The 16,566-nt window shown below is 33.5% G+C and overlaps 1 protein-coding gene across 3 annotated transcripts in view; it reads left to right on the plus strand.

The window, feature by feature from the left end:
- The window catches only part of ASB11 (ankyrin repeat and SOCS box containing 11), a 61,245-nt gene extending 49,711 nt beyond the window's left edge, over positions 1 to 11,534 (plus strand). For all 3 annotated transcript variants that reach the window (XM_074299947.1, XM_074299949.1, XM_074299948.1), the window contains 2 exons: positions 1,380 to 1,571; positions 11,225 to 11,534. In XM_074299947.1, coding sequence (XP_074156048.1) covers positions 1,380 to 1,571; positions 11,225 to 11,349 — 317 coding nt within the window. In that variant the 3' untranslated portion in view covers positions 11,350 to 11,534. The remainder of the gene's footprint in view (positions 1 to 1,379; positions 1,572 to 11,224) is intronic.
- The last annotated feature ends 5,032 nt before the right edge of the window (positions 11,535 to 16,566 follow it).

A 16,566-nucleotide genomic window follows, 5' to 3' on the forward strand; every position in this document is an offset into this window, starting at 1 on the left:
AGAGGCTGATACAAGAGTCTGGTTTGATTTATTAAAATTATTGGCCTCAAGTTGAACTAAGTCATAATTTTTGGATCAATCTTGAAACCTATTTTCTCTGACGTAAGAGCAATTCTGGCTGTGCTAGATTTTCTGTAGTTTTTCTAGAAGAGACTTAAACACCCAAATCTTATCAGAGAATGGGAATTGACTTCCTTTCCCTTAAGGTTTAACAAGTTCAACTGATAATAATTATACTCACTCTAGAGCAACATTCTGCATATTTCCTTCATATCATTTCTAATCACTATTTTAGTGATTTTTACAATAATAGAAGAACCCAAAGACATGAGCAAGTAAAATTGTGTGGCCATATTAATTTTGAATTCACAGGGTCTAATCATTGAATAAAGAGAGTTTAAGTGAGAAATGAAAAATTTAACAAACAAACTGAAATTTAGATTTCATATTTTCTTTTTTATTATCTTAATATTTATTTAAAAAATAAAACAATCTTTTTGTAACTTGTTTACTGTGGGATTTTTGGAATTAAGTTGTAACTTTTTCTAAAGTACTTAATCTGAAAGCTCTTATTTTTGTTATATGTTTCTCATTGGCAAAAAACCAAAAAGTTTTTTGAGATAACTAATATTCAAGGGGAAAAATTTTTAAATTCTTATATACTTTCACCAAAATATTTTGAAATAATCTGTAGTCTAGATAGTTTATAGATACTCCAGGTCTTGAATTATCCTTTGAGACCAATCCAATATAATCTAATGTAGCAAACATTTATTAAATTAAGCAACTACTATGCTAAACACTGGGGTTATAAAAACAAAATGAAAAATAGATTATGGACTGGAGGAGCTTACTTTCACACGCAACAGGCAAGGCATCCTGTTCAAAGCAGCAAGTCACTATTTTGGAGAGAAAAGACTTGTATGTGCCAAGCAAGTCATACCACTATCACCACAATGACTGTCTTCTCTCCACTGTCAGAAACTGCTATGATTTTACAGTAGAAATGTTATTAAAGAAACATCACCATGTGCTTTGTTAGTGTTCTCAAAGGACCAGGACACCTTTCTATCTGACTTGAAGCAAAACTGTCTGCTTCATTATAATGTGAACTCCTTTAGAACTGGGACTACCTTTTTAAAATTTGTTTCTCAGTGATTAGCATGATACTTTGCACTATTATAAGTACTTAAATGGTTTTTTTTTTGTTCATTCTTTCATTAATTCCACTATGGAAAATTGACCATTTTCTGAGAAATGTGTTAGGGTATCCCCAAAAGCAAACTCCAAACTTTATGCCTTTCATGTTTCTTTATCGCATATTTTGAAATCTTTCAATCTAAATACTCAATATCTTGTGATATATCTGTTTTTTTAAGGAGCCAGTGTTGACCAAGGCAAATGGTTAGATACCCCACTGCATGCAGCAGCCAGGCAATCCAGTGCAGAAGTCATTGATCTATTAGCAGACTATGGTGCAAGCATGAGACGCTTAAATCATCAAGGCAAGTGTGCTCTTGATTTGGCAACTCCCCAGAGCAGTGTGGAACAGGCACTCCTCCTTCGGGAAGGTAATAAACTAGTTTAATTCTTCCCCCTCCCCTCTGGCTTTATCCCTGGTCTTTTCTCCAAAGTTACTGGTGCCTTTTTCTCTAAGATTGGCTCCATTTATTGTCTGTCTTATAAATATCTAATTATTTACATGTTGTCTCCCTATTTAGAATGTATGCTGCTTGAGGGCAGGAATTTTTTTTTTTTAATTTTTTCAAAACACTGCCTAGTACTAGTAATCACTTAATGAAAACTAACCAATGGACAAATTGTTTCATTCATTCAACAAACATTTATTAATGACTACTATGTGGTTGGAATTGTGATAGAAGGTAGAAATAAAGGGAACTAGATTCAGGGAGTGTTGGTGAAGCACAAAAATCCTATCATTGCTGAGCTTTCTAATTTTTTTTTCATTCCTTCATTTATATCATTTGGTAGCTCATTATTATTACATAATAACTGAGGGCTAGATCTGTAGTACTGTTCTGCTATTGCTATTCTTCTCTAGTATGGCAAAAATAATATAAGAAAAAAGTTGTCTCACTATAAGAATACAGAACTACTCTAACTTGACCAGGATATAAGCCCACTTTTAACCAAACATGGCTATGTTATATTTAGAGGAAATCCAGAGACAAATTAGAAATAATTAATATAGAAATGGTAAGAACAGAAAGAACTTAACCTGAATCTGACAGAATGATCAAATCATCAATCAGTCAATAATTTTTTTTAATGTGTACAGGGTACCAGCTACTGTGCTGGTCAGTTACCTTTTATCCAGATCAGAAAATAATTGGTGGAATATTATTCCTAATTGCTTCACCCACATTTTCACTATTTATTTGAAGAGACAAATGCAATTCCCTAGGTAGAAAAAGGAACATTTTTAAATCCACTAAATAAACTCTGCCTTATTATGTACTGATTTGAAGGGTAGGTCACCCTGGGCTACATCCTGAGCTCCATTGCTCTTTGGAACAAATTATTCTAGTCACTCATGATATGGGTTTAGAAAAGTCTTGCATTATTCAAATGTTCTTTCCTTTGTACTTGAAGGTCTTTCTCCTGATCACTTAAAGAACTTCTTGTTTCTAAGTTGAATTATTAAATTTATTAAAATAAATTATTAAACTTAACTACTATGTGTTTATAGCTTTAGGGTTGTTTTTTTCTGAAGGTAATCTGTGAATTTTTTCTACTAAAATTTAATTTTCTATGTTCAGAAGATCTGGGCATTTCTCTTCCAATATTTCCTTCATTGTCCTGTAATATTCTTCTGGGAGAGAAGCAACATAGGTTGCTTAGGTTGTTTCTATACAACCTTTATTCAATGTCAGTATGTTATGCTTACATTGTGAGTATATTTTCTTTTAAAATTATTTTTTGCTTCTATTCTTCCAGATTGTCTTTCATTTTAGTGACCTTTCATTCCCAATCTATTATTCTCCCTTTTGTCTCTTGGTGAAGCTTGCCATTACAGATTTCAGTTTTTCGATTTGCCATTCTGCTTATTACTTTTGTTTTGTAGGCCATAAATTCTGCTTTCCTACTTCTCATTTCTCTTTTGGACTACTCATGATCATTATGTTTTAGTTCAATGTTTTCTTTAAATACCAAAGTTTTTCTGTTTTACCAAGTTTTAAATAATTTTCCTTTATTTTGTAGTATAATTCATATATACCCAAATACTTTGACTTGATTTGGAGGCCATATTTCCTTATATTGTTACTGTTTTTCCTGTTGATTTATCTGCTTATGTTCAAGGTCTTTGACTTTTCTTCTTCCTGAAATCCTGATAATTCCCCACCTCCCTTTACTTTCCTCATCACTCACCTTTTGATTCTGTTCTCTCTAATTGTGGTTTCCATGGGGGCTATATCTCAAAATTCAACCTTCTCCCACAATGAACAATTCATGGTTCTCCTAGTTAGGTCTCTGCCTCAACTGACATTTAAGTGATTCAGCACTGGTCTCAGTTCTGTCCCTTCTGTCTGCTTGGTAGAGTGCTTTGAATGCATTCAAAGATGCATTGTCCTTTCCCAATTTCTCTATTCCTTGTTTTTTTGCCCTAGCACTAGAAGTTGAGAGTTTTGCATTGCTTTGCATTGTTGTGGGTCCCCAGAAGGCTTTTGTTTTTTAATGGACTATGTTATGACAGATTTCTATCTTGAAGTTGGGGTCTTGATAGCATTGGAAAGAGAGAAACAGGACTAGGGAGGGAAAAGCGTTTTGATTTAATCTTTACTGGGTCCTTGGATCTGTTTAACTCATTGCCATATGAATATAAGGCTTTTTACCATTCTAATTATCCTCCTATGAGTTTATCCTATGACACCCACAACTGAACACAATATTCTAGATATGGGCAGAATAAGGCAGAGTACAAAAGTGACTCAACATGCTATACTTTTTTTTTAATTAAAGCTTTTTATTTACAAAACATAGATAGCATGGGTAATTTTTCCAACATTGACCTTGCAAAATCTTTTGTTCCAAATTTATGTTAAATATATTAAAATACATGTTAAATCCAATATATGTATGCATATTTATAAAGTTTTCTTGCTGCACAAGAAAAATTTGATCAAGATGGAAGAAAAAGAAAAACTGAGAAAGAAAACAAAATGCAAGCAAATAACAGAGTGCTATGTTGTGTTCCACACTCTGTTCCCAAGGTTCTCTCTCTGGGTGTAGATGGCTCTTCATACTGCATAAGTGGAATTGGTTTGAATCATCTCATTGTTGAAGAGAGCCATGTCCATCAGAATTGATCATTGTATAATCTTGCTGCTGTATAACGTGTATAATGATCTCCTAGTTCTGCTCATTTCACTTAGCATCAGTTCATGTAGGCCTCTCCAAGCCTCTCTGAAATCATCCTGCTGGTCGTTTCTTACAGAACAATAGTATTCCATAGCCATTTATATAGCCACTCTCCAATTGATGGGCATCCACTCATTTTCCAGTTTCTTGACACTACAAAGAGGGCTGCCACAAACATTTTTGAACATGTGGGTCCCTTTCCCTCCTTTAAGATCTCTTTGGGATATAATCCCAGTAGAAACATTGTTGGATCAAAGGATATGCAAAGTTTGGTAACTTTTTGAGCATAGTTCCAAATTGCTCTAGAGAATGGTTGGATCTGTTCACAGTTCCAATAATAATGTATCAGTATCCCAGTTTTCCCATATGCCCTCCAATATTGGTCATTATTGTTTCCTGTCATCTTAGCCAATTTGATAGTATGTAATGGTATCTCAGAATGGTCTTAATTTGCATTTCTCTGATCAGTAATGATTTGGAACACTCTTTCATATGACTACAAATAGTTTGAATTTCTTCATCTGAAAAATTGTTCATATCCTTTGACCATTTATCAATTGGAGAATGGCTTAAACTATTATAAATTTGAGTCATTTCTCTATATATTTTAGAAATGAGACCTTTATCAGATCCTTTGGATGTAAAAATGTTTTTCCAGTATATTGCTTCCCTTCTAATCTTGTGTGCGTTAGTTTTGTTTGTATAAAAACTTTTTAAGTTAATATAATCAAAATTATCTATTTTGTGCCCAATAATCTCTCTAATTCTTCTTTGTTCACCAATTCCTTCTTCCTCCACAAATCGGTAAACTATCCTATGTTCTCCTAATTTGTTTATATCATCCTTTGTCTAGATCATGAATCCATTTCAACCTTATTTTAGTATACAGTGTTAGGTATGAGTCTATGCCTACTTTCTGCCTACTAGTTTCCAATTTTTACAGTGGTTTTTGTCAGATAGTGAATTCTTATCTCAAAAGTTTAGGGCCTTTAGATTTGTCAACTACTAGATTGTTATAGTCATTGGCTATTTTTTCAGTGAACCTAACCTATTCCATTGATCAATTTCTCTATCTATTAGCCAGTACCAAATGGTTTTGATGACTGCTGTCAAAGTGGAATTCATCAGTTTCATTAAATCACCAGTTTCACTAATTCCACTAAATGGAATTCACTAGTTTCATTGAATATCCATCTTCTTCCGTGAAAGAAAATGCTCATTTTAGCAAGATAACTTATTCTTGGCTGCATTCCAAATTTCTTCACCTTTCGGAATATCAGAATCCAACCCCTTCAGTCTTTTAAAGTGGAAGCTGCTAGGTCCTGAGTAATCCTTTTTGTGGCTCCTTGGTATTTGAATTGTTTCTTTCTAGCTGCTTGTAATATTTTTTTCCTTGGTCCGATAGTTCTGAAATTTAGCCATGATATTTCTTTTCTTTTTTTTTTTTAATAAAAATATGAGGTTTATTCTCAATATACTCAAATGAAAGTATTTACAATTCATACAATATGCTTAAAACATGTACATACTAGTAGTCCATATACTGGGAATGTTTACACACCTCTAGTATGTACTTATTACCGAATAGTTGCTATGGTTCCCTCTACCACACAAACTATGATTAGCCACGATATTTCTTGGAGTTTTAATTTTAGGGTCTCTTTTAGGAGGTATTCGGTGAATTCTTTCAATGATCATTTTACCTTCTGATTCTATGACATCTGGGCAGTTCTCTTTGATGATATCCTGAAAAATAATGTCTAGGCTCTTTTTTTCATCATGGATTTCAGGGAGTCCAGTAATCCTTAGATTGTCTCTCCTAGATCTATTTTCCAGGTTGATTGTTTTCCCAATTAAGTATTTTACATTTTTTTTTCTGTATTTTTCTTTTTTTTTGGTTTTGCTTGACTGATTTCTCATTGAGTCATTCATTTCCATTTGTTCAGTTCTGAATTTAGTAAATTATTTTCATTTTCTTTTTTTACTTCTTTTAGTATTTGTCCAATTGAATTTTTAAATGAGTTTTTTTGTTCTGTGGAATTTTTTTCCATTTCACAAATTCTGTTTTTTGGGGAATTGTTTTCTTTTTCCATTTTATCAAGTCTTTTAATGAATTGTATGCCTTTTCCAAACCCTCTTGCAAAGTTTTCATTTCCTTTCCCCATTTTTCTTCTAGCTCTCTTAAGATCCTTTTTAAATTTCTTCTAGGAGAGCCTTGTGTGATGGAAACCAGGTTTTATCACCTTTTTGGGCTTCATTCGGAGACAATCTGCCTTTAGTCTCCTCAGGATTTGAAAACTGTTCTTCTCTTTCACCATAAAAGCTGTCTATTGTCAGAGTTCTTTTTACTTTTTTACTCATTTTGTAAAAAAAGTCAAGGTCTGCTTTTAGGTCAGGAGAAGTTTTCCAAACTTCCTCTACAAGTGGCAGCTTTCTCAATAAGTGGCGATGACTGCACTGGGTCAGTGCTGACTCACACCCAGTGCTGGGTGGACGTGGCCAAGTCCCATGAGATTCTGGCATTTCAGGGTTCACTCTTTACCTTTTGTGTTTGTGTTACCTGCTTTATAACTTCTTTGATGATCTACTGGCTTGCAACAAGGGCACAGTGGCCAATACTGCTGTAGATTCCTATAGATTCCTCTCAGTAGATTATCCGCCCCACAGAATCTGCACCGCCTGGCAGAGTCTACACTGTCCCGGGACTCTGTGCTATCTGAGCTGTCTTCTGTGCTCAGCCTGCTTGTGGTTGGCTGCCTCCCTCATGTTTCCAATTGAAACAGACCTTTTTTTGGCAATCTTTGAAATTATCTTCTGGTCATTTGTTATACTCCCAATATTTGAGGATTCTGCTAGTCCAGAGTTAATTCAGAGGCTGGATTTGCTAATTAGTCTGAGCCTTATAGGAAGTTAGAAAGAAATGTGTGTCTTCTCCGCCATCTTGGCTTCACCTCACACTATGCCTCTTTTAACACTACCTATGATTTCATTAGTTGCCATTTCACATTGACTCATATTGAGTTTGTATTCTATTGAAAATGTGAGCTCTTTTTAAATATTTGTTTTGTACTTTTGAATGAAATTTCAAACTTAAATTTATCCCTATTACATGTCTTATTTATTAGTTCTGAAGCATTAGCCTGGTCATGATCTTTTGGAAACCTGACATTCTGTGTATTAGCTATCCTTATCAGCTTTGTGTCATCTGAAAGTTTGAGAAAAATGATAGCTATTCTTTATCCAAGTCATGGATTAAAATGTTCAATAAATAGCAGAGGGCTAGGCACTAATTCCTAGGTGACTCTACCAGAGACTTCCATGTAAGCTGACATAAAACCATTAATGACTGTTCTTTGAATCCAGAAATTCAGTCAGTTGTGACTTCAGCTCATTATATAATAATTTTTCTTTTCTTTTCTTTTCTTTTCTTTTCTTTTCTTTTCTTTTCTTTTCTTTTCTTTTCTTTTCTTTTCTTTTCTTTTCTTTTCTTTTCTTTTCTTTTCTTTTCTTTTCTTTTCTTTTCTTTTTTTCCCCCCTGAGGCTGGGGTTAAGTGACTTGCCCAGGGTCACACAACTAGGAAGTGTTAAGTGTCTGAGACCAGATTTGAAATCAGGTCCTCCTGAATTCAGGGCTGGTGCTCTATCCACTGCGCCACCTAGCTGCCCCCTATATTATCATTTTTCAAAAGAATAGATTGAGATATTTTCTTACATTTTGCAGTTATAGGCAAACGAAATCCATTCTATTCCCTTGATGTCTAGTTTAGTAACTTTGTCAAAAAATAACTAAATTTAGTCAACTATAACCTATACTTGCTGAAACCATGGTGACTTGGTGATTGCCACAATCTTCTTTAGCTATTCAGTGACCTTCTCTGTATTAGTTCCAGGAAATGAAATTGAACCATTGACCACAGATTACAGACTTACTTTATTTGACTTTTTTGAAAATTGGGACAATTTTCTCTAGTCCTTCTCTAGTCCTATAGTACTTCTCTCATTTTCTAAAATATCACAGATGATGATTCAGTAATTGTCCAGTTCTTTCAGTATTTAAGAATGTTTCCCTGGGCCAAATGACTCAAATTCATCTAGAGCAGAGATAATCTCCTACCTTCTAGAATAGCATAGTAGTTTTCCTTTTATTCTTTGTATTTCCAAGGCCATTCCCCTTGGCAGAGAAAGAGAAAGAAATAAAAGTTGAATAGTTCTTCCAGCATTTATTGTTGCCCTATCCACCCCTAGAAATAATCATGGACTTTCTTTGAGCTGCCCCCTTTCTCCTAATAAAACACTAAAATACTTGTGTGGTTGTTGGCTTTCCTCATTAGACTCAACTTATTATAAGCTTTTATATTCCTGATATTATTGTGCCAAAATTGGGACAATTTTGTGTAATCATCCTCTGTTACCTCTCCTTATTCCATCTTCTGTACATATATTTTAAAAATCCAAGTTGGTTGGTTAGTTCTCCTTGCATTTATAGCATTCCTTTTCCCTCCGCTTTAGAATTGTTTCACTTCTATTCCTTTTCATTTTTCCATTTCATGGTGATTTTATATACACCAGACAAATGTATTCTTAACAGCCTTTATTAAATGTATGCCAAGTCTGGCCAGGAATCTGTCATTCTTGTACTTTGAACAAGTACTGAACTAGATATTCTTTAGTGACATAAGTGATTATTTTCTGAGTCTCCACATAAAAAAACTTTGATCATCTTCACTATATCTTAGTTCAGAATCATTAAGTAACTTTTAAAGAACTAGATAATTTATTAGAGATGGAAGGAACATTGGAAATCATTTTGACCATTCCTCTCATTGGACAGATATAAAGAAATTGAAGCCCAGAAAATTGAGGTGTCCTAACTACTCCTTGAAGTTCTAGTCCTAAATCCATTGTGCTTTTCTCATTATAACATGCTAGCTATTATTATTACTCATGAGGTGACAAATTTTTTGCTTAGTTCTACCAAAAATGCTCCTAAGTTTAGAATTTTTTCATATTAGGATTTGGGGATTTTAGAGTCAGAAGAGGCCATTTGGTGAAGAGGAATCTCTTAAAACAAAATCATCTCTCCTCTATCTCCTTTTTAAATGTCACAGTTTGCTGCAAAAAGAATACTAGATATATCAGAGTTCACTCTAGTGTCTGAAATTTTCTAGGCAACCTGGAATATCTGTCTGCATTATCATCCTCCAAAGAAGTTTAAGTTTGGCAACTGCTCAAGAAGCCTCCCCTGTCTTGGGTCCCAAGATTTTAAATAAAACAATAGGTTGGTTCACAAGGTAAGTTTCCAATCACAAGGAGTCTTGCTGGCTCCAGCAGCCTAAACCTACCTTGCCTATTTTGATCATGTCCATGTCTCTCCAAGATTTCTAAAGGGATAATGCCTTATGTGGGAGGCTCCTCTTCTAAGAGATATTTCTTCTAAATATTGATTTATATAAATAAGCATTTCAAACATAAGTGATAGTAAAATTAGGAAGTAAAAGGATATAAAATTATTTTTCTGATATTTCATCAAATACTTATCATCTCTTGATTTGCCTATATTTCTGCGTCCTCCTAGCTTATTATTCCATGGAGAAGCCTCAGACAAGATGACCACACAGGGATATATGACATTGGGATAGAATATATTGAAAAGGGGAAGAATTTGAAGTTCTTCGTACACATTTCTTGCTTAGTCTTCTCAGTGACAACATTAGAAAATGTACACAATGTTCTCTCCTTATAGTTCTCCACCTTTGTGTGATAAGGATGCTATGTTCTCCAGCACAAAAGTGCCTTTTTCTCTTCTTTATTTCTTTTCTTTCCTTTTTTTAAAAGAAGGGCTCTGTAAGTGTTCTCATATTTCTTATTTAGTTCCATCAAAAATGCTTCCAGGTACAGGTTTCCTCTGTGGAGCATCTTGGCTGTAGTACTCACATGATCCAGGTTCCTTCTTGGGACACTCAAAGACTCCTCTGGCTATGACTTGAGATCCAGCCAATACCACCTAACGGTCAGTTAAAAAGAATAATTCCCTTATGTTTTCCCTTCAAGCCCAAATTCAACATATCCTGAACATAGGACTACAGATAACCACTTCCATCTCCCAATAGTCTGTGTTGACATGGGTAGTTTCTTGCTAAACTCCTATCCATAACTGTTTTCCAGCTGTACAATTCTGTCTCCAGACCTATATAGGCCAAATAATTTCATTTATAATTTCCTGTTCATAAAATTTTACTTATTTTTTTGTGATACAAGAATGAATTATATGAATAACTCCAATTAGAGGAGGACATCTTAAATTCCTTAGACATCAAGGTGTTTTTACCTTCAGTGTTAATAGCATAAATTTGCATTTCTAACTTGCCTCTGGTAAACCTTATCCTGGCAATGCTCTGGTCACATAAAATCCATTAAAACAAATGCCTCTTTCCCAAAAGAATTGGCATGGGCTATCTTTCACATTTATGGTTTTTTTCCCCTATGCTACTATATAATTCCTAATCTGAAAAGAATTTTTCATTAGATTTTATTTTTACATTATACTTATTTCAAACCTTGCCCTCAATAGACTAAATTTTTCCCTTGTCAAAGAAAAACAATTAAGCAAAGCATCCAATACATCAACTACATGTGATGGTGTTTACAATATTCTGTCCCAGCAGTTCCCCACCTTTCTTTGCTGAGAAAGCAGAAATGCTCTGTTATGTGTTCTTTAGCACAAAAGACCCTTTAAAAAGAGAAACCTAACACCACAGTAACTCTTCCTCTTGTTAATGATCTCTGACTTTTATTCTGCCTTGTAATTTCCATCTTCATTTTTTTTTCCTTCCTCTTCCTTTAGGTCCTTCTTCACTTGCGCAGCTCTGCCGTCTATGTATTCGAAAATGCTTGGGTCGATCATGTCATTATACTATCTACCAACTCTGCCTTCCAGAGCCACTTGAAAAATTCCTCTTATATCAATAGATACAAATTTATAAAACAGAAAGGTACCTTGAAAAAAATAGATTACAGCTTTACTTTAGCTTTTCTATAGTTGTACTTACAAGTGTCTATAAGGATGAAGGAAATTCATTACAGGAAAATTGTGATCCATTCTTTCAATATATAGAATGGGATGTAGGAATCAATTATATCTTCTGGTGAGGTAAACAAAGTCTTTTTAAAAATTTAAATTAAATTCTTATTGATTAAAAGCTTTCTAAAACATTTTTTCTAAAACATTTCTAAAACATTTTTTCTGTCATTATATACAATGTAATGAATATTATAGAAGATTTATTTGATGATTGAAGTTCTATCAGTATACTGGGAACATTGAGAACATGTGATCATTACACATTATTAAATATAGGTGGAGAAGGTGAAGATGAATGAATGTTTTCTTTAATATATTCTTTCAAAGTTGCTTTTTTTGAATAAATCTCTGATTATCATATGTTTTGGGGTCATCTTTTCTTTTCTTTTTTTTTTTTTTTGATAAGAGTCAATTTGATAAAAAACAAAACCCACATACATATTCTTACAAATTTAGCATTTTCACAATAAACCTCAGATCTGCATTATGTAAATTCAACCTGCATCTATCTCATCAAGAATTTCCAGGCCCTAATGAATCAATATACATATTAAGAGAGAGTGACTTAGAACTTGCATATAGCAGGAAAAAAATTAATTCCTCTTTCATTTTAAAATAACCAATAGAAACTGTTAGAAATTTTCTAAAATTATCTTACATTTACTCTGTGTATTTAATTATTTATGAGTTGTTCTTTCCACCTTCTCTCCACTCAGCACACACACATTTCTTTCACCCTACTAAATTCTTTGAAGGCAGAGACTGGTCTTGCTTTTTCTTGTGGTCCCTCTAACATATCTTAACAGACATATAATGTTTAATTATTCGATTGATTGATGAAGCATATAGGAAGAGTCTCTTACCCAAATATATAGTCACTACAGGCAGAGCTGTTTCATTCATTTTGTCAGTCAGGAAGAGGAGCACATACCATGACCTTAAATTAACTTTGTAATTATTTGTGTGAAAACAAATCAAATATCAATTAAGGTAAATTCAGTTGAGCAGGAGGGAAATTCACTAATACAGTAATTTTGTGTGTATCATGGGCTCCTTCAAAAGTCTGATAAAGACTGTGGACCTTTTTTCTGAATGATATTTTTAAATGCATTAAAAAAAGATTACAAAGAAAATAAATTACATTAAAATAAAGATAATAATTTTTCCCCATCCAAACTTAGATTCCTTGAAGTCTATCCATAAATCCCCTCATGCTATATTAATCCCAAGTTTAAAACCCTTGCTCACAGAAAAGATTTTTAATAAAATTCAGGATATGGCAGGATATTGTTTTAACTAAGTTATTCTTGCTGACTAGGTCCTGAGTTCAGTTATTGCTCAAGAAATGTAAGTGCTAAATTTTTATGTTTTCTTCCCCCCCCCCCTTTTTTTTTAAGTGACTTGCTCAGAATCACACAGCTAGGAAGTTTTAAGTGTCTGAAATCAAATTTGAACTCTGATCCTCCTGACTTCAGGGTTAATTCCCTATCCACTGAGCCATTTGGCTGCTCCTTTTATGCCTTTTTAATTTTTAAAGCTATGTTGAGAAAAGGAGGAAATCCCTCAGAAGAATAGAACTACTGTTTAAGGTATGTGGGAAGACAAAAAGATGTTTCAGTTTTGTTTGCCAAAAAAAAATGAGAACTGAATTTGAGAGAAGAGAACAAAAAATGTCCAATAGAAAAATTTGAAATCCAGGAGAAATAGGAATACGATTTTAAAATATATTATATTACAGTTCAGTGTCCAGTAAGTTCGGATGAATTACATCTCAGGGTCCTGAGTCTATTCTTGGGAGACCATGGAGAATAAGAACAGAATAAGAGCTGTGGTACTGCACTAAAAAGGGGGAAATATTGGCTTAATTTTCATAAAACATAAAAAAGAAGGAAATAAGGGATACAGTCTACAAACTAGGAGCCAGTAAGATTTTGCTTTAAATTCCTAGCAAAATTCTAATGCATTCATAAAGGGAGAAAATTGTACACTTGTCTAAATTTTGATGCCTTGGATCTTTGATGCCTTAGTTGTTCTACACTAACTAAAAAATAATAGTAATTAAAAAAAAAACAAAAAACAACTCATTAAACCCCCAAAGGATTTTTTGAACATTCTTGCTTCCTGATATCTACAACCTGATGATTTTTAGAAATAATGACATAGTTAAGCTAGGTATGCCAATTGCTAGGATAGTATTTCTTCTGCACAGAAACACCCACAATATTAAATAGTTAACACCAAAATAAAAAACAAACCAGCCTTTCTTATTATTCTCATTGTTTATATCAATTTGGGAAATAATAATTTGACAAATGTTTAACTTGTTAAAAGTCACTTAAGAATAGTGCCATTTTTTTTAGTACCTGCCCTAATATTAGTTTTCAAAATAAATAAAAACAAAATCTTATATATATATATATGTACATATACATATATATATATAAATACTGAAGTTATGAACTTTTCCCCTCATTCAACTTGTCCTAAACCTGTTGCCTAATCAACTTTAATTTTTCTATGCTTCCTCACCTTTAGTGCTCCATCTTGGGGAGATTATTTTCAAGCTTTCCAATTTCTCCTGCCCAAATTCACTTAATCAAGAATTTAATTTATTATTTATGTATATTTTTCTTTTTTTTTTTGGAGACAGATGTCATCTAGTACAGTGCCTTGATAGTGTTCATATTTTCATCATCTATAAGTTTTCACAAATAAATTATTATTCTAAACCAATATTGGCCCTCCCCACCTCCCTATAACTTTGCTTGGCAAGAAGATAAGGTGCTAAAATGATTCCAAGTATCTTTTGGTATCATGTAGTGATTAAATTGTTTTTGTTAATTTTTCTCAAGACATAACAGTAGTTTGAGTTGATATGTTCTTTTGTCCATTTCTCATTTTGAAATAGGTCAGGTCGGGGCAGCTAGGTGGCGCAGTGGATAGAGCACCAGCCCTGAATTCAGGAGGACCCGAGTTCAAATCTAGTCTCAGACACTTAACACTTCTTAGCAGTGTGACCCTGGGCAAGTCACTTAACCCCAGCCTCAAGGGTGAAAAAAAAAAAAAAAGAAAAAAAGAAAAAAAAAAGAAATAGGTCAGGTTGAAGACCCCACAATTGAATGATTCCTGTTTTAATTCTTAGTTCTAACTTGTCATTGCTTTTGATTCTCTACTTTAAAACTTAGAATGACACATAGATAACTTATTAAGAATGAATTTACTAGTCATTTCCTGTTCATAATTCAACTTAAAATTTTTTGTGATGTGATTTAATGGTTGCCATTGCAATCAGTGCCTTCAAACTCCCTTTCCCAATGTAAAGAGGTAGTTGTTCCTCCTTTTACAGTGTGCTTGAGAGCATTAAGAGATTCAGTGCCTTTTAATTCATTGGTACAGAGTCACCAAGAGGGTATTTATCTGCCAAAAGTGGGATTTGACCCCACGTCATGCTCTCTCTAAGGCTACCTTTAGACTTTTCTGCCTTGAAAATATTGTTCATGTTTTTCACTATCTTCTTTTGTAAGTTTTTACAAAGAAATTTATGTTCTAAACCAATAGTGACCTTTTTTCCTTTCTATATATAACTTTATCTGGAAAGGGGAAAGTATTAAAACGGTTCCTGTATCTCTTTTGGTCTCATTGTGGGTGAGTAATGTACACATGATACACAGGTATGAGATTTCTTTATAATTTGCTAGCCTTTGGCCTCTTTCATTTCTTATTCTTAAATGAAAATTTCTTATTTTTATTTTTTTCAATTACATGTAAAGACAACATTTAACATTCATTTTTGAAAGATTTTGAATTCCAATTTTTTTTCTCAGTTTCTCTCTCATTTCTTAACTCTCCAAGATAGTTAGCTAGAAGGATGATGCCCTTGACAGGAAGTTTAGAAGAAGGTAAATTTGATGGGAAAAATGATGAGTTCTGCTTTGTGTTGAGTTAGAGAAGTTTGCAGAATATCCAGATGGAAACATTCAGTAGGCATTTGATGATGGAGAAGCTTAGGAAAAAGTAGACAGGAGAACCATCATGTAAAGATTAGATGAAATCCTAGACTATGATAAGTTAAGCAAAAGAGAGGCCACAGTACAAGCTTTGGGACTAACCCACATATAGCAACAGAACATAGGTGCTAATCTACAAGGTAGATTGATTCATAATGATGAGAACCAGGAGAAAGCAAAGGAACCAAACTTGGAATAAAAATTGGGATAAGCAATTGGATTTGGCATTGAAAAGTCATTTGTAAGTTTGGACAGAGCAAATTGAAATTCAAATGAATTTAAACAATAAAGTCAGAAACTATACTGCAAGGGAATGCCAATAAATGAGGAAAATAACAGGAGTTTGGCTGTGACAAGAAGGGGAGATATGATATAAGCATGAGGAGATGGAGAAGTTATAAAGGTTTTTTTTGTTGTTGTTTTTTAAATTTTATTTATTTATTTTTGTTTTATTTTGTTTTTTTATTAATTTTTATAATTATAACATTTTCTTTGACAGTACATATGCATAGGTAATTTTTTTTTTTTTACAACATTATCCCTTATACTCCCTTCTGTTCTGAGTTTTTCCCCTCCTTCCCTCCACTCCCTCCCCTAGATGGCAGGCATTCCCATACATATTAAATATCTTATAGTATATCCTAGGTACAATATATATGTGCAGAACCGAATTTTGTTGTTGTTGTTGTTGCAAAGGAAGGATTGTATTCGCAAGGTAAAAATAATCTGGGAAGAGAAAACAAAACAAAACAAAACAAAAAAAAAAACAATGCTCACAGTTTACACTCATTTCCCAGTGTTCCTTTTCTGGATGTAGCTGATTCTGTCCATCATTGATCAATTGGAATTGGATTAGCTCTTCTCTCTGTTGAAGATATCCACTTCCATCAGAATACATCCTCATACAGTATCATTGTTGAAGTGTATAATGATCTTCTGGTTCTGCTCCTTTCACTTAGCATCAGTTGATGTAAGTCTCTCCAAGCCTCTCTGTATTCCTCCGGTTGGTCATTTCTTATAGAATAATAATATTCCATAACATTCATATACCATAATTTACCCAACCATTCTCCACTTGATGGACATCGATTCATTTTC

Source organism: Sminthopsis crassicaudata, chromosome 3 (genome assembly GCF_048593235.1).
Source record: "Sminthopsis crassicaudata isolate SCR6 chromosome 3, ASM4859323v1, whole genome shotgun sequence".
NCBI classification, from domain to species: Eukaryota; Metazoa; Chordata; class Mammalia; order Dasyuromorphia; family Dasyuridae; genus Sminthopsis; species Sminthopsis crassicaudata.